Raw genomic sequence first — 19,398 nt, forward strand, 5'->3', positions numbered from 1 at the left:
ATACAAATTGTGAGATTATTTGTTCTAGTTCTGTGAAAAATATCTTTGGTAGCTTGATAGGGATTGCATTGAATGTATAAATTACTTTGGGTAGTATACTCATTTTTACAATATTTATTCTTCCAATCCATGAACATGGTATATTTCTCCATCTATTAGTGTCCTCTTTGATTGCTTTCAGTAGTGTTTTATAGTTTTCTATGTACAAGTCTTTTGTTTCCTTAGATGAATTTCACCTTTTTCTCAAGTGCACATGGAACCTTTTCCAGGATAGATCACATCCTGGGCCATAAATCTAGCCTTGGTAAATTCAAAAAAGTTGAAATCATTCCATGCATCTTTTCTGACCACAATGCAGTAAAATTAGATCTCAATTATGGGAGAAAAACTATTAAACATGCCAACATATGGAGGCTGAACAACACGCTGCTGAACAACGAACAAATCATAGAAGAAATCAAAAGAGAAATCAAAATATGCATAGAAATGAATGAAAATGAAAACACAACAACCCAAAACCTCTGGGACACTGTAAAAGCAGTGCTAAGGGGGAAGTTCATAGCAATACAGGCACACCTCAAGAAACAAGAAAAAAGTCAACTAAATAACCTAACTCTACATCTAAAGCAACTAGAAAAGGAAGAAATGAAGAACCCCAGGGTCAGTAGAAGGAAAGAAATTGTAAAAATTAGGGCAGAGATAAATGCAAAAGAAACAAAAGAGACTATAGCAAAAATCAACAAAGCCAAAAGCTGGTTCTTTGAGAAGGTAAATAAAATTGACAAACCACTAGCCAGACTTATCAAGAAACAAAGGGAGAAGAACCAAATCAATAAAATTAGAAATGAAAATGGAGAGATCACAACTGACAACACAGAAATACAAAGGATTATTAGAGAATACTATCAGGAATTATATGGCAATAAAATGAATAACCTGGAAGAAATGGACAAATTCCTAGAAAAGTACAACTTTCCAAAACTGAACCAGGAATAAATAGAAAATCTGAACAGACCCATCTAAGGGGATTTTGACAGCATAGACAGTGGTTGAGGAAAATGTTTCCGGCGAGCAGTAAGAAGCAGATTACTTCTGAAAAAGATTTAGTTGTGAATGTACAGGCGTCTGTGCAGAATCATCAGCTATGTCAGTTGTTTACATAATAGCTAAATTAAATAGTGTGAGATACGAATATCGTTAACTGTTAAGAACCACAAGGCCAACTTCCTTGAAATCAGTTTTCTTGTAAAATGCTAATTTGTACTTTTTTGGACCAAAGAAATACAAGATTTTTGTACCATGAAGGCAGTGAATGATTTGTGATCAAGTTACAGGAAAAGCTTTGAGTGGACTGGGCTCCCGATTTCAAATCTGCCCTGGTACAACCTTTCCTAGTTTTCTTATGTCGAGGATGGAGACAGCAGAGTCCCAGAGATCTTAGGGGGATTGAAACAAATAAGTATGAGAGCTGTAGATGCCAGTTTTATAGACCAATAAGCTACTTGTCAACGTTAGTATTATTCATAGAATCTAAATGATTATTCAACATTGTTACATATTAATTCTATGATGGTGTTTTAGAGTTAAAGAATGGAAATATGGATGTTCAGGTTTCCTAAAACTTTGAGTAGGAAGAACACTGGACTTAGTGTCTAAAGTCTAAATTTGCCTTTCTTCCTGTTACTTGCTAGCTTCTTATATGATTTGGTGCAAGTCACACTGAATCCCAAATGGTTTCTCACCTGCAATCTAAGTGGATAACATGCTTTTACCAACTTCCCAGGGTCATCATGAGGAAGTATTGAACAGTACTCTGTGCACTGTAAACTCTGTTGTTATTCATTTATTCATTCATGGAACAAATCCTTCCTGAGTGCCTGCTCCATCCCAGACACTGTCATGTGCTAGGACAGAGGCCTGCCCTCATGGGGGTTATAGCCAATGAAAAAATTCCTACAGTAATCCAATAGGTGTACACATTAACCGGTAAGTAGCCTAATGATTAGTACTACTACTGCTGCTGCTGCTGCTGCTGCTAAGTTGCTTCAGTCGTGTTCGACTCTGTGTGACCCCATAGACAGCAGCCCACCAGGCTCCCCCGTCCCTGGGATTCTCCAGGCAAGAACACCGGAGTGGGTTGTCATTTCCTTCTCCAATGCATGAAAGTGAAAAGTGAAAGTGAAGTCGCTCAGTTGTGTCTGACTCTTAGCGACCCCATGGACTGCAGCCTACCAGGCTCTTCCATCCATGGGAGTTTCCAGGCAAGAGTACTACTACACAAGAGAACAAATGCCAGGAGAAAATAACAAAGAAGCCTATTTCTGATTGGGATGTTGAGCAAAACATCCTTTAGCAAATTATATTTTTAATCTAAGACCTGAAAGATAGTATCTGTCAGGCAAAAAAAAATGGGGGGGAGAGGGGGAATGAGAAGGAGAGGCTTTTTAAGCAGAGAAGCTGATTGGAAGATGCTAAGACTGGAAGCAGAAAAGAATTTCTAGTAACAGGACAGCTGAAACAGAGTGGAAGCCAAAAATGAAGTTGGAAGGATGGTAAGTTCTGCATGCCAGGTTAGGGATTTGGGGTTTAATTATAGGTGTGGTTGAAAGGTGTTGAGATGTGTTAAGCAAAGAAGGGAGAAGATTAAATCTGCATTTTTAAAAGGTCAGTCTGGCCAAAATACAGAGAATTGATGGAGGACCCAGAAGCATGGAGAGCCCAGTTGGGAAGTTATTAGAGCTGCATAGCAAAGAAATTGTGGTAGCTTATCGAGGATGGAGACATGGAAGACAGATTTGTGGTATATTTTGGAGGAGAATTAATTGGACTTGGTGGTGACCCTGGACGGAGAACGAGGTATGGAAGATGATTTCTCAGTGTCTTGCTGGAGGAAATGTCAAACAGTGGAGCCCTTAACCCCCATGACAAAGCCTGAGGGAGGGACACCCTGAGTAGGAGAGGGTCAAGGCCCATTAAAGTGCCAACACGGGGGTGTCTGTGAGGTATCCAAGTGGAGGTGACCAAAGTCAGCAGGAGGAGGGGTCTGCCACCCACACCAAGTCATCCAGCTGCTCACCACATATCGGTGAGGACCAACAGTGTGTCTGAGTTTGTACTTAAATGCTGGAGGTTTAAAAACCAGTGATACAAATGGCTGTGATCTTACAGAGCTTATTATATTCTAGTAACTGGTAATAGTTACATAGGTAATTGTCAAAGTCAAAGGCAGTAATTTGATCTAGAGCATGACTGAGAAAATTCAGATGGATGCAGGGGTGTTAATATTCCTCAAATTATATGCGATAACTCTTCCAGTCCCCAAGATTCTCAGCCTGGAGCCCCACTCATATTTTTGTTTAAATCATGTAGACCATAGTTATCAACTATAGGTTCAGGTTGGACAAAACAGAAAGAATGAAGCAAGATTTTATTCTAAGGGAGACAGATCTTGTATAAAGAATTATTTCCTGAGGATGAAGATTGTCACTGTAATGGTTTCCCTGGTGATGTTCCTGATTTACCTTTTCTAGGAATCCTTAATAACAGCATAGACTCATTAGAGGAGATCGGTCTCATTCGTCAATCAAAATGAGAAATGGTATAAATACATATGAAAGTATATATAGGCCCTTCCTTCTTGCAGATGAAGCAAAAACAAAAGCACAGATGTTAGAATCAGGCAGCCTTGGTTGTAATCCCGACTCCATGTCTTGCTTGTTGTGTCCCCATGGGCAGCTGATGTGACGCCTTTTCCTTTATCCTCACAGGGAGCTTGGGAAGTGTTAAGGGATAATACGAAGTTTCAAGATGATTTTATAATCATTTGTCTCCTACATCCTGGTGCTTTCCTCTGAGACTTCCATCCTTCCCTAATATTCTAAAATTGAAACTTACGAACAAGAGAGACTATGGGACCAAGGATAAAACTGAAGCTCAATTTAAGACTCACCTTTTCCTAAACCCATTGAAATGAAGTGAAGTGAAATCGCTCAGTCATGTCCAACTCTTTGCCACCACATGGACTGTAGCCTACCAGGCTCTATAGTCCATGGGATTTTCCAGGCAAGAGTACTGGGGTGGGTTGCCATTTCCTTCTCCATGAGATCTTCACAGCCCAGGGACTGAACCCGGGTCTCCCACATTGTAGGCAGACGCTTTACCGTCTGAGCTACCAGGGAAGCCCATTAGTCTAGTGTAAATTTTTAGCAGCATTTATAAGTCTAAAACTAGTTAAGTCAGCTGAAATCATAGACCATCTTTTTTATAGTTGACCAGATGAAACATCAGATTAATCTCTATGATTTAAATTAAATTTACATAGAAGCATGCAATGGAGTTTTTACATACCAGGACACAGTTACAGTATTAAGATCAGAAAATATGATAATAATAATAATATTTATTGATCTTTACTATCACTTCAATATTTAAGGGGATATTTAGGAAAAGACACTTAATCTTTATTTCCCATTTGATAAGCTTTATTTAAATTTCATTCCTCTAACTACTTTGTGGTATTTAGATGAGCTATTGCCTTACTACTGTAGAAAAGCACGATTAACATGGATTGATATGTATCTCTTTAACAGGGACAAGTGATCCATACGTGAAGTTTAAAATTGGAAGAAAAGAAGTTTTTAGAAGTAAAATAATACACAAGAACCTCAATCCTGTGTGGGAGGAGAAAGCTTGCCTTCTTGTTGATCATCTTAGGGAGCCATTATATATAAAGGTGAGCCATTTATTTGTTTTTCCCTAATATAATCTCATTTAATGGTTTTTTAATCATGTCTTTCTGTCTGATAAGGTTTTCCACCAGAGATATATTCTGCTATACTCAATTCTAATCTGTTGGTGATGAGATAGAATGAGCTATATTCACTAGGGGGAGCTCGTGGGAGCACTTTTCTTCCAAACAGTTCTATTTCCAGTCATTTTTAGGAGGACTCCCTGTGGCTCAGAGGTTAAAGCTTCTGCCTGCAATGTGGGTAGACCTGGGTTTGATCCCTGGGTTGGGAAGTTCCCCTGGAGAAGGAAATGGCAACCCACCCCAGTATTCTTGCCTGGAGAATCCCATGGACAAAGGAGGCTGGTGGGCTACAGTCCACGGGGTCACAAAGAGTTGGACATGACTGAGTGACTTCACTTTCACTTTTCACTTTTATGAAGTTCATCTCCTGCTGCTTGGTGCAGTTAATGAATTTAACACACTTTGGGAACATATAAAAACAAGTCTCCATGTAATAGAGCAAGAATAAGATCTTGCACAGAACACAGTCTTTGTGTTTAAGAATTATATTAACACCAGGGGTTTACATTCCTGGCTGCAAACAAAATGCTTTACTTGGAAGGTGAGGAGGTTAAAGATAATAGAGGGAGAAAAACACCTGTCTCTATTGCATTATCAAAGATGAAAAAAAAAGTATTTCCTCCCATTTGATGTAGTTTTGAAAAAAGAGAAAGAAGAATTTATGGAAAGAGTTAACTGTAATTCCGTATTTTACTTTCAAATAAGGGAAAAATAACTGACTTCCCTTTAATTCATGTCTCTGGATATTTATTTTCTTTCCGGCTCCTATGTTCTGACTATCCATCCAGTGACCAAACCTTTTTCTACTTTGACCACATCACATGCCCCATCTTTTTCTCACATGAGACCCAAATTTCACAGGAGCCCTTTCACAGCACTCTGCACTTCCTCCTCCCCTCAAATCTTCGCTTGTGTTAATTCCAGTCATTTCTCTTTTCCACGAAAAGGGAAGATGTTATTAAAATCGTAGCAGGACAGTGTATAAAGTCGATGACAAGAGAATCTCCAAGTGTAGAGTTAATAAGTTTCTAGAAGTCATTATGGGGCGAACAGACCTATATTTGCTTAAGAAATAAACCTGTATTTGCATAAGAAATTGTCTCAAGTGGTTAAAGGAAATCTGTTACATAGAATTAGTTTACTCTCTTTTAGTAATCAATGTATGATGACCCACGTATTCATGGCCAACGCTCCCCCCACCAAAGGGAAGACCTCCTGGTCAGAAATGTTAGAAAGAAATGTCTACATGAGAAATGTCTACCCTTGCAATACATAGCTGGGATAAGGGATCAAAAAGAAATTTTGGAAAAGATAAGTGGGATGTAAGGAAGATTTTTCTAGGGAGGTTTAGAAGAAATAAGTTAGAGCATCTGTAACCATAAAAGAAATGGATAAGAAAGGAGAGCAGAGTTAATAAGGAAAGCACCGGACTGCTGGCGTCTCATTTAATGTCCCTTAAAAGAAAAGTTATGGAAGAAAGGGATTAATTTCTAGGACCTGTTTGTTTAATGGGATACTCCCCTATGACAGAACCATGTGGAGCGCCACTCTTCAAAAGGGTCACAAATGAACAGCCAGGTATTACATTAAATAATGGTTAGTCCCTCTGCTGTTCCTTTTGTGTTCAAGAACGAGAATTCATTTGTGTAGAAATCCAGATGTCAAATGTGTATTTCAAAACGAATATTATAATAGGCTCAAAAGCAAACAAAAATATGAAGTACACAGAAAAAATGGTGGCAAAAAATTTTGGTTTGAGAGAGCAAGAATATATACAGATATACTTACTTAAAATACAGCAACACTGCAGAGAGACCACAGGGCCTGGTTAATGACACGTTGGGAGCAAAGAAGTTGGGAGAGAAAACCCAAGGGTTGTTTTTGGTTTTGTTTTTACCACAGCTCAAAGCTAAGGACCGTATAACTCTCTTGTCCCAAATTATTTCTCAGTAAGTTTTAAGGGCCCTAAAAGAATGTCGTGTCATAAACCAGTGACCCTCAATCCTGACTATACATCAGAATTATCCCTAAAATTTTAAAGAATGTAGGGATCCAAGTCTCTCCCCCAAAGGTTCTGATTCAGGACCTCTGAGTTGGAGACCAAGCTTCTGTTTCTGAAAATGTATTGCTTTGTATAGAATATTTAAATGTATAATAAATAAATTTAAACTGTATAGATAGAATCTAAAATTTTAAATGTATAGATAAATAAACTAGATCAGAATAAGGCATTTCTTTTTCTGAACTCACTTGAGAATGAAGAGGGGTGTTACTCAGTCACAATCAGCTTCTACCTAATGTTTCCAACTCATGGAGCAGAGGGTCTAAAAATGTTTTTCTTGGTATAGAAACAAAAAGTATTCTGTTTCTGTGATGTATTGTTTGAGGAGGGAGACACTTGTCTAGACATCTGAACGGAAACAGCTGAATAGTTGGAATGGAAATATTTCACAACCATAAACAGTAGGGCACCCAAACAAAATTATTTCAGAGTTAGATGTTTGTATTATCTTACATGATTTGTTTTGAATGGTTCAGAAATATTTCCTAAGTGCATGAATCAAGAATCTCGATTGTTTTAGACAAAAAATAGCAAAGCAAAACATGGCTGTACTTGCTTTTAGATTATGGATAAAGACCATGTGAAGTTACTGAGTCTTAGAAAGATGGAATCTGCAGTCTCAGCTTCATCATAATACTAACTACCATTTACAGAGCACTGTGCTAATTTCCAGACCTACATTGTCTCATGTAATCCTTTCAATCACCCTGTAAGTAACTCTTCTCACCTCTATTTTACAGGTGAATGAGGCTCCCAGAGATGAAGGGTTTGCTTAAGTCCTCCCAGAAATTAAGCAGCATAGCTTCTGTTTTCCATTAGAGATAACTAGTTGCAATGGCCACAGTTAGGTTTTGTTTTATTTATTTTATAATGTCAGTTTTATGACTTGAAGTTTAATTACTCTTTTATAGTGAAATGGTTGTTTTTAGAATGCCTAAGTGTGAAAATGCATCATAGACATACTTGTATGAGTAGCATCTTATGTCTTGGGCCAAGGGTGCCTGGGTGCCTATGTGAGCTGAGTACCTTTCCATTTCCTATTCCCACGTGTCTTCTCGCTTCACTCACACACCACTCTCTCTCACCGTCTTCCTAAGCATCTTGAATAAAATAGCAGTTCCCATCACTCCCGTTCCCTCCAATGTTTTTCTCCATGGCACTTACCACCACCTAACGTGTTTTTTATTGTCTGCATCCCTGCATATATTAAGGATCCCTCCCTTTATTTTGTTCACTGCTGTATTTCTAGTGCCTTAAGCAGTACGTGGCACATTGCAGGTGCCCATCAAATGTTTTCCACGTAAATGAATGAATCAATATGTGAATCATTTGAACTGCCCCAAATATAAACTCCCCCGAAGTCATAATTACCTATGAACATTTCATTCATTTAAGTTAGTAAATTGCCATTCCTATTGAAGCCAGTGTGAGTTGAGTTTTCTGTTACTTGTACCCAAAAGCATTTTAACTGATACATTTCCTAATCCACTTTGCATAGAAAACAATCGAATCAAGATGATAAATAAACTCGATCAGAATGAAGCATTTCTTGTTCTGAACTCGCTTGAGAATGAAGAGAGGTGTTACTCAGTCCCAATCAGCTTCTACCTAATATTACCTAATGTTTCCAACTCATGAAGCAGAGGGTCTGTGAAACCAAGGATCCCTTATAAATTGTTCACATTTGAATTCCCAGTGCTTTACCCAGAGTGGGTGCCCAAATTATATTTGTTCAATTTAAAGATGTTCTGTGTCTGAAATCCATTACAAGAGGTGACTCTGACTTCTTCCTAGTCCTGGCATTTGGGGGCAAGTAAAATAAATATTTTAAGCCTTGGATTCTTTATCTGACAAAAGGAAGCAATGCTTTTTTCACTGAGTTGTAAGGAGTGAAATTTATTAATAAAAATCTATATAATGTGTTTAAGGCAGTGCCTTATATATGGTAAATGTTGGCTAAACATTAATCATCATTAACTGTACTTATTGCAGTGGGAGTAATTTTCCTATTTCATCTCTCTTCTATGCTCTGTATTTTCCGACATTTCACCTAGAGCAATAAACTGACATATAAATTGACAAATACTTTAGAGAGCTTGGCTGCAAATTTCAATGCTAACAGTTTCATTAACGAATGGATTCTGGTGTTTGCATTCTTCCCCATGTTAATGCCTTTGCTGATTAATAGGAATTGAGAACTAACGTAAATATCTAGCATTAGGATGGTAGAAAAGACTCTCCCCATGAGACTAAACAGAGTTTGAATGTTGAATCACCCATCTGAGCTGTCTACACTGATCAAGTCACTGGATTCGCAGCTTTCCACATTATATGTGTAGATGTACCCCAGGTGTTCTCATGGGTTATAGGTTGCTGTAGTCCCCGCAAGATTTTAATCCTTAGGCTGATGACAATTAGAAGAGATCGCACAAGAGAGACTTCTCTAATTTTGGTGTCAATTTTATGTTGTTAAATACGCTACTGCAGCCGTTTGCACATACCAAGGTGTCAGTTGCAAAAGATATGCCACTGAGCGGATGACTAAAGCTCAGAAGTGTAGTTCATCAAGGAGAATATTTATTGCAGGAGTGCTGCGCTTTCAACAACAAATGTACTCCTGAAAGGTTGTATGTAAATCAAATGACTATAAATTGAATAATTTAAAAGGCATTAGAGGAGCTTATAACTTAAATAAATCCCCTGTGACTCTTCCAATTTAAGAATCCCTTTGTAATGCAAAGTATGTATTTTTTGTTTAAATATCAATTTTATACATATTAACTTTGTTTAAATTTCAGTACACATATATTACTAGAGGGAAAGAAAAAGTAACTGATGCATGATTTCTGTATATACTATTCCCTCTGCTTAGAACTTTCTAGCTAGTGTGTCATGAATTGAGCAGAGCTGACCAGTGGATTCTCATAGCCTGGAGAGTGTGATGGTCTGGCTCATCCTTTTAAGAGCAGACTTACCTGTTCATGCTTATTTACACTATGCAATACAGTGATTTTCCATTTGGAAAGGTCAGGCACACAGCTCTAAACTTCATCTAGCAGCATTTCTTCAATCTTCCAGACTTTCCCTGATCTCCAGTGAACTTTTTTTCTATTTTGTACCCTGTTCTTTTCTTTACAACAGTTACGAAAATTTGTGATTGTGACACCTGGGCACTTCCTTGAATAACATCTGTCTCTCTCACTAAACTATAAGCATTGACAATTCACCACAGTTGACTGAGTGCCTAGCACATTGTCTGGCACATAACAAGTCTTTTAATCAATGTTGGCTGAAGAATTACATAAGAAAATGGTTGTGTGTGTTAGTTGCTCAGTCATGTCCAACTCTTTGCAGTCCCATGGACTGTAGCCTGCCGAGCTGCCCTGTCCATGGGATTCTCCAGGCAAGAATACTGGAGTGGGTTGCCTTTCTTTCTCCAGGGGATCTTCCCCACTCAGGGATCAAACCTGGTTCTCCTGAATTGCAGGCAGATTCTTTAGCATCTGAGCCTCCAGGGAAGCCCAAGAAAATGTTTAAATGGATGGAAATGAGCCAGTGCTCATTTACTTAGAATTCTTTGGAAATGGCCCCTTCTCATCTAGCTCTGAATTCTCCGCCCATCTTCCCTCCAAGTCTCTATGTTTCTCAATTTGCTTCAGCCACGCTGGCTACTGGCTGATTCTTGAACACGCCAGTCACTCGCTGTTTCCTTCACCTGGACTGCTCTTCCCATTCTAGTGGCTTAGTCCTTCATCATTGCAGGCTCTACACAAACACACTTCCTCCAAGAGGCCTTCCTGGACTCCAGTATAAAACATCAGCATATTTACACTTATTTACACACTCCCTTACACTTTTGTCTCCGTGGTGCTCCCCGCAGAACTCTACATATCTGTTCAGGCTTTTATTGACTCTCGCAGCTGTGGAACATAGGATCCAGAAGGTTGAGCACATTGCTTGTCTTGTTCTTCGTAGTATGAACGTGAACCATGAAAAGGCACAAAAGAGACACATGATTTTGACAGAAGAAATACAGCCTTTTCTTTTTCTATTTGTTGTTATTAGTTACATTAATATTATCCCTGAACAACTGCTTGTGACAGTAAAAATTTAAGCATAGTATAAATTTATAAAGTGCTATAGTCATATATCTTAGTGTTTACTTACTGTATATGTTTAAAACAACATTGTCCTAGAAATACAGAAATTGGAGTTCTGTTTTCATCACCTACAGCCCATTATGAAAGACATATTTGTGGAATTTCATACCAGCTCAGTTACCTTTCAGTAATACTGATACACCTTCTATAATGAGGGGTAAATATTCTTAGCCTGCGGGTCCCACATTTTTGATGATTTACTATATTTTATTTGATTTTGTTATTCATCTTCTGTAAAATTCTATTTTATTTTGAATCAATAATTTAGTTACCAAATTAAATGTAATTCCCTTTTAATGTTTTGTGAGACCTTAGCATTTCAAAACATAAAAACAAAATTTTAAAAATAAATCTGAAGAAATTGTATTGACTTTGGTGACATAGAAAAACTATTTTATAATGAAGATGTTTTCATGTAAGGTTTATTGTATTAGATCATAATAATGTCTGTGTCTTTGGCTCCGTAGGTGTTTGACTATGACTTTGGACTGCAGGATGACTTTATGGGCTCAGCCTTTCTGGATCTCACACAATTGGAGTTAAACAGGTAACTTTTGCACTGTTGTAATCACTACACCTTGTTGTGAAGCTAGACCTTTGCAATAGAAAATGTCAACAGACCTGGGTTCTTGTTGCTGTTCTGTCATCATGGTTGTGAGCCTTCAGACTAGCCAGCCTTTGTCAAGTATATCTTTCTCACTTACTCAGTGGAAATAATAGCATCTTCCCACACTATCTCATTGACAACAACTCTTCAGCAAAAAAATTCCTAAGACACCTACTTTGTTTTCCAGAATGTGCCAAGAACCAGCAATCTAGATTGACACATTCTTCGCTCTCACATTGCTGGTGTGGTTGTCGTGAGGCATGAAGATTATACATGTTAATCATAATCATTAATTTAAGAATGAAGCTACCATTTGATATTGATTGGTATTGATTAATATACTACGGTCCTAGCTCTGTCGGTAAAACATCTGCCTACAATGCAGGAGACCTGGGTTTGATTCCTGGGTTGGGAAGATCCGCAGGAGAAGGAAATGGCAACCCACTCCAGTATCTTGCCTGGAGAATCCCATGGACAGAGGAGCCTGGTGGGCTACAGTCCGTGGGGTTGTAAGAATCAGACACGACTTAGAGACTAAAACACCACCGCAGAAGAAAAAGTAGATTTTCAAAGGTCTAAAGCGGTGTTGAAATGGGTTGCAAAGGAAGCTGTGAAATCATCTTTGGTGGTTTTAGAGATGTTTTAGATGATCGTATTATATATCAGGTAGCAGGAATAGCGGAGAAGGCAACGGCAAGCCACTCCAGTACTCTTGCCTAGAAAATTCCATGGATGGAGGAGCCTGGTAGGCTGCAGTCCATGGGGTCGCTAAGGGTCGGACACGACTGAGCAACTTCACTTTCACACATCGGAGGAGGAAGTGGCAACCCACTCCAGTGTTCTTGCCTGGAGAATCCCAGGGACAGGGGAGCCTGGTGGGCTGCTGTCAGTGGGGTCACACAGAGTCGGACACGACTGAAGTGACTTAGCAGCAGCAGCAGCAGGAATAGTGGAAAGCAGGAAAGCAGAGCAGTGGGCCAGATCACTACTTTATACTTTACATGTAAATGAAACAAATAGCAGAACCCTTATGTGTTACAGTCTGAGCATGATGGCAGCTAATTGGTCTTCCAATGTCATTTGTGCCTTACGCTGGACAAAAGAGCAGCCTTTTCCTTACTTCCTACATGTCCTTCATTCTACCCCAGAATCTAGCGCAGGCCATTGCTCAGTTTACTCAGGGTGTTGGCTGGCTCCCCACCTCCCCATGCCTGTCCTTGAAGGTGTTGTATGTGGTCAATTACCATGAAACACCTCCAGCCAGAATGGGCTATGCTGCTCCTCTCCAAAGGCCACAGTTATTTTCTCCCTAGACCCTGCATAAGGATCTGCAAATTACTAACATAAAGCACAAATTTCTCTTTTTCGCTGTTAAATATAGATTATTGCTAAAAAAATATTTTAACCAGAAAAAAATGGGGATGGTGAAAAAAATTCAAAGATTATACATAAGCATTTGATGTTTACTTTGCCACATTCATTATTTTATGAATTTACTGGACTATTCCCTCCCCTTCCAACCACTTAAACATTAAGTTACCACTTTAAAAAAGTCACATATTCATGTATGCCATTGCATTCTGTATATAGAAATCAGCAGCTTCAGGGTATAGACAGATGCATAGCAATAGCAGCCATATAAATATTTAGGCTGCTATATAATGCATTAAGGTATTGTTTTTGAAGAAAATGATAATCATCATAAAGCAATTGGAAATATTCTTAAATCTTTATCATGTAATCATTATAGAAATGTAATTAAGGTTTTGCTGTTAATTTTTCAATGTCATCATTATTACAGGAAAATGATCCAAATAACATTGTAACCCTATGTAAAGACTTATGTGTATACATATGTGGATGTATATGTGTGTATGTACAAATATGTATTATACACGTATATAATATAATGCCGAATGTGCATTTGTTAAAAGGATCAAGTTGTTACTGTCAAACCATAATGATTGCTACTGCTAAGTCACTTCAGTCGTGTCCGACTCTGTGTGAACCATAATGATTAGTTATAACTAAAATTAATATTGGAACAATTTGCATCACAGCTCTCATAATTTATGTTTATTATCAGTTTGATTGGTTCCTTATGCTTCAGTTAAAACCTCTAACGTCAAAAAGCCATCCAGATTTCTCACAGCACCATTCCTTGAATCAGTGAATTAAGAATCATGTGAAAGAGTATCCTAGGATTGTAAAATCTTAGCATTGGAAAGTAGCTGTGTTTCCTCCAAATTGCTTGGGCACATTTGTAAATATATAGATCTCCAGACCCCAGACTGGATCTACAGAATGAGAGTCGTCATGGGTAGAGTTCAGGATCATGCTCTTTTTAAGAACTTCCTAGATGATTGTAAAGTGCAGCCAGGATTGAAAATTTTTATTTGGACCACCTTTCCCATCAAGCCCTTTCCCCAAGAGTAGAATCTGTCTGTGTCATTCACTAAAACACTCCATGAAGACAAGTGTCTTATATTTGGTCTTGACTGCTGATTTTTACCCAGAACCTAGTACAGTGTTCATTTCCTGTTTTGTGAGTTAAATGAATAAATGAACAACCAAAGGAACATTCCTAATTTGCCAGCATTTCAAGATTCAAGTTTGATGCTAAGTATTCTATAGTCACTTAGGTTTATGGAGGACATGAATCCTTTTTTTCAGTATTAATTAAAATATGGAAACAAGATATTACTTATACATTGTCAGTTGAAGGTATATTTTGCATTATTTTCCAAAAGTTATCGTGGGTAATATTCAGTAATTCATAATATCTTCCTCAGAGATACTTTTCTAATTCTGAAGCCTTCTATTGATTACCTCTTTTAAAAAGTGTTGGTTTCCTTGAATTTCTGAACCTAAACAGTATTTAGGCATAGGTTTAAATAGCCAAAAATAGAAGCATTATTTTAAATATTAGTAGCTCAGTCAGTAAACAATCTGCCTGCAGTGCAGGAGACCTGGGTTCGATCCCTGGGACAGGAAGATCCCGTGGAGAAGGAAATGGCAACCCACTCCATTATTCTTGCCTGGAGAATCCTATGGACAGAGGAGCCTGGCGGGCTACAGTCCATGGGGTCTCAAGGGTCAGACACAACTTAGCGACTACACCACCACTATTCATTGTTTTAAAGTATGTTTATAATGTATATCGGGTAAACTATATCTTATATTTTCCTCTTCTCCCACTCATCTGTTGACTTTAATTATACTCTACCCAGAAGGGTGGGGTGGGTGGCGGTTGGACGAAGGCTCAAAAGGGAGGGAATATGCATATACTTAGAGCTGATTCACACTGTCGTACGACAGAAACCAACACAACTTGTAAAGCAGTTATCCTCCAATTAAAAATAAATTTTAAAAGATCATCAGTTCAGTTCAGTCGCTCAGTCGTGTCCGACTCTCCGCGACCCCATGAATCACAGCACGCCAGGCCTCCCTGTCCATCACCAACTCCCGGAGTTCACTCAAACTCATGTCCACAGAATCGGTGATGCCATCCAGCCATCTCATTCTCCGTCGTCCCCTTCTCCTCCCGCCCCCAACCTTTCCCAGCATCAGAGTATTTCCAGTGAGTCAACTCGTCGCATGAGGTGGCCAAAGTATTGCAGTTTCAGCTTTAGCATCAGTCCCTCCAATGAACATCCAGGATTGATCTCCTTTAGAATGGACTGGTTGGATCTCCTTGCAGTATAAGGGACTCTCAAGAGTCTTCTCCAACACCACAGTTCAAAAGCATCGATTCTTCGGCGATCAGCTTTCTTCACAGTCCAACTCTCACATCCATACATGACCACGGGAAAAACCATTGCCTTGACTAGACGGACCTTGGTCGGCAAAGTAATGTCTCTGCTTTTTAATATACTATCAAGGTTGGTCATAACTTTCCTTCCAAGGAGCAAGCGTCTTTTAATTTCATGGCTGCAATCAGCATCTGCAGTGATTTTGGAGCCCAAAAAAACAAAGTCTGACACTGTTTCCACTGTTTTTCCATCTATTTCCCATGAAGTGATAGGACCAGATGCCATGATCTTTGTTTTCTGAATGTTGAGCTTCAAGCCAACCTTTTCACTCTCCTCTTTCACTTTCATCAAGAGGCTTTTGAGTTCCTCTTCACTTTCTGCCATAAGGGTAGTGTCATCTGCATATCTGAGGTTATTGATATTTCGCCCAGCAATCTTGATTCCAGCTTGTGCTTCTTCCAGCCCAGCGTTCCTCATGATGTACTCTGCATATAAGTTAAATAAGCAAGGTGACAATATACAACCTTGAGGTACACCTTTTCCTATTTGGAACCAGTCTGTTGTTCCATGACAGGTTCTAACTGTTGCTTCCTGACCTGCATACAGGTTTCTCAAGAGGCAGGTCAGGTGGTCTGGGATTCCCATCTCTTTCAGAATGTTCCACAGTTTATTGTGATCCACACAGTCAAAGGCTTTGGCATAGTCAATGAAGCAGAAATAGATGTTTTTCTGAAACTCTCTTGCTTTCTCCATGATCCAGCGGATGTTGGCAATTTGATCTCTGGTGCCTCTGCCTTTTCTAAAACCTGCTTGAACATCTGGGAGTTCGCGGTTTACATACTGCTGAAGCCTGGCTTGGAGAATTTTGAGCATGACTTTACTAGCGTGTGAGATGAGTGCAATTGTCCGGTAGTTTGAGCATTCTTTGGCATTGCCTTTCTTTGGGATTGGAATGAAGACTGACCTCTTCCAGTCCTGTGGCCACTGCTGAGTTTTCCAAATCTGCTGGCATATTGAGTGCAGCACTTTCACAGCATCATCTTTCAAGACTTGAAATAGCTCAACTGGAATTCCATCACCTCCACTAGCTTTGTTCGTAGTGATGCTTTCTAAGGCCCACTTGACTTCACATTCCAAGATGTCTGGCTCTAGGTCAGTGATCACATTATCGTGACTATCTTGGTCGTGAAGATCTTTTTTGTACAGTTCTTCTGTGTATTCCTGCCACCTCTTCTTAATATCTTCTGCTTCTGTTAGGTCCATACCATTTCTGTCCTTTATCGAGCCCATCTTTGCATGAAAAGTTCCCTTGGAATCTCTAATTTTCTTGAAGAGGTCTCTTGTTTTTCCCATTCTGTTGTTTTCCTCTATTTCTTTGCATTGATCACTGAGGAAGGCTTTCTTATCTCTCCTTGCTATTCTTTGGAACTCTGCATTCAGATGCTTATATCTTTCCTTTTCTCCTTTGCTTTTCGCCTCTCTTCTTTTTACAGCTATTTGTAAGGCCTCCTCAGACAGCCATTTCGCTCTTTTGCATTTCTTTTCCATGGGGATGGTCTTGGTCCCTGTCTCCTGTACAATGTCACGAACCTCCGTCCAGAGTTCATCAGGCACTCTATCAATCAGATCTAGTCCCTTAAATCTATTTCTCACTTCCACTGCATAATCATAAGGGATTTGATTGAGGTCATATCTGAATGGTCTAGTGGTTTTCCCTACTTTCTTCAATTTAAGTCTGAACTTCGCAATAAGGAGTTCATGATCTGAGCCACAGTCAGCTCCTGGTCTTGTTTTCGCTAACCGTATACAGCTTCTCCATCTTTGGTTGCAAAGAATATAATCAATCTGATTTCGGTGTTGACCATCTGGTGATGTCCATGTGTAGAGTCTTCTCTTGTGTTGTTGGAAGAGGGTGTTTGCTATGACCAGTGCATTCTCTTGACAAAACTCTATTAGCCTTTGCCCTGCTTCATTCCGTTTTCCAAGGCCAAATTTGCCAGTTACTCCAGGTGTTTCTTGACTTCCTACTTTTGCATTCCAGTCCCCTAGAATGAAAAGGACATCTTTTTTGGGTGTTAGTTCTAAAAGGTCTTGTAGGTCTTCATAGAACCGATTAACTTCGGCTTCTTCAGCATTACTGGTTGGGGCATAGGCCTGGATTACTGTAATATTGAATGGTTTGCCTTGGAAACGAACAGAAATCATCCTGTCATTTTTAAGATTGCATCCAAGTACTGCATTTCGGACTCTTTTGTTGACCATGATGGCTACTCCATTTCTTCTAAGGGATTCCTGCCCACAGTAGTAGATATAATGGTCATCCGAGGTAAATTCACCCATTCCAGTCCATTTTAATTCACTGATTCCTAGAATGTCGACGTTCACTCTTGCCATCTCCTGTTTGACCACTTCCAATTTGCCTTGATTCATGGACCTAACATTCCAGGTTCCTATGCAATATCGCTCTTTACAGCACCGGACCTTGTTTCTATCATTGGTCACATCCACAACTGGGTATTGGTTTTGCTTTTGCTCCATCCCTTTATTCCTTCTATAGTTATTTCTCCACTGAGCTCCAGTAGCATACTGGGCACCTACTGACTTGGGGAATTCCTCATTCAGTATCCTATCATTTTGCCCTTTGTTACTGTTCATGGGGTTCTCAAGGCAAGTATACTGAAGTGGTTTGCCATTCCCTTCTCCAGGGGACCACATTCGGCTGTGATCCATGTGATTAGATCAGCTAGTTTCCTGTGATTATGATTTCAGTTTGTCTGCCCTCTGGTGCCCCCTAGCAATACCTACTGTCTTATTTGGGTTTCTCTTACCTTGGTCATGGAAAATCTCTTCACAGCCGCTCCAGCAAAGTGCAGCCGCTGTACCTTACCTTGGACGAGGGGTATCTCCTCAAGGCCGCCCCTCCTGACCTTGAACGCGGAGTAGCTCCTCTCGGCCCTCCTGCGCCCACGCAGCCACCGCCTGTTGGACGTGGGGTAGCTCCTCTCGGCCGCCGGCCCTGGCCTCAGGCGTAGGGTAGCTCCTCACGGCCGCACCTCTTTGCGTGGTTCGTTGCGCCGGGGCCGGCGTCTCTCGCGTCGCGTCTGCGCCGCCGGGGCCGGCGTCTCTCGCGTCGCGTCTGCGCCGCCGGGGCCGGCGTCTCTCGCGTCGCGTCTGCGCCGCCGGGGCCGGCGTCTCTCGCGTCGCGTCTGCGCCGCCGGGGCCGGCGTCTCTCGCGTCGCGTCTGCGCCGCCGGGGCCGGCGTCTCTCGCGTCGCGTCTGCGCCGCCGGGGCCGGCGTCTCTCGCGTCGCGTCTGCGCCGCCGGGGCCGGCGTCTCTCGCGTCGCGTCTGCGCCGCCGGGGCCGGCGTCTCTCGCGTCGCGTCTGCGCCGCCGGGGCCGGCGTCTCTCGCGTCGCGTCTGCGCCGCCGGGGCCGGCGTCTCTCGCGTCGCGTCTGCGCCGCCGGGGCCGGCGTCTCTCGCGTCGCGTCTGCGCCGCCGGGGCCGGCGTCTCTCGCGTCGCGTCTGCGCCGCCGGGGCCGGCGTCTCTCGCGTCGCGTCTGCGCCGCCGGGGCCGGCGTCTCTCGCGTCGCGTCTGCGCCGCCGGGGCCGGCGTCTCTCGCGTCGCGTCTGCGCCGCCGGGGCCGGCGTCTCTCGCGTCGCGTCTGCGCCGCCGGGGCCGGCGTCTCTCGCGTCGCGTCTGCGCCGCCGGGGCCGGCGTCTCTCGCGTCGCGTCTGGTTTAAAAAAGAATTCTTAAGAACTCAAAGGAAGGTAGAGGTCAATAAATGACCCTTATTTAGTTGTTGGACTCAAATTTGTAGAAAATAGCTAGTATTGCTTTCTGTGTGTTTAAGAGCTCATAGAGATGCACCTTACAGGTGTCTCAGTACTTCTTTCTTGTACTTTCTTGGCCTTTCCAGTAACTCCATGGCCTTTTAGAACCCCACGAAGGACTGAGACTTAGGTGTGTGAATCCAGTTATCCATTTGGCCCATGATTTTATTGGATAA

General features: G+C 41.0%; 1 protein-coding gene across 14 annotated transcripts in view; it reads left to right on the forward strand.

The window, feature by feature from the left end:
• MCTP1 (multiple C2 and transmembrane domain containing 1) overlaps positions 1–19,398 on the forward strand; it is a 384,882-nt gene that overhangs the window by 114,537 nt on the left and 250,947 nt on the right. For all 14 annotated transcript variants that reach the window (XR_008686400.2, XM_055429387.2, XM_055429393.2 and 11 more), the window contains exons 3-4: positions 4,590–4,732; positions 11,500–11,579. Coding sequence is in view for 13 of the 14 variants with exons in the window: in XM_055429387.2 (XP_055285362.1) it covers positions 4,590–4,732; positions 11,500–11,579 (223 nt within the window). In the remaining variant the exon portion in view is untranslated. The remainder of the gene's footprint in view (positions 1–4,589; positions 4,733–11,499; positions 11,580–19,398) is intronic.

This window comes from Moschus berezovskii, chromosome 8, assembly GCF_049115385.1.
Source record: "Moschus berezovskii isolate FMDL1 chromosome 8, NW_MosBer_1.0, whole genome shotgun sequence".
Taxonomy (NCBI): domain Eukaryota; kingdom Metazoa; phylum Chordata; class Mammalia; order Artiodactyla; family Moschidae; genus Moschus; species Moschus berezovskii.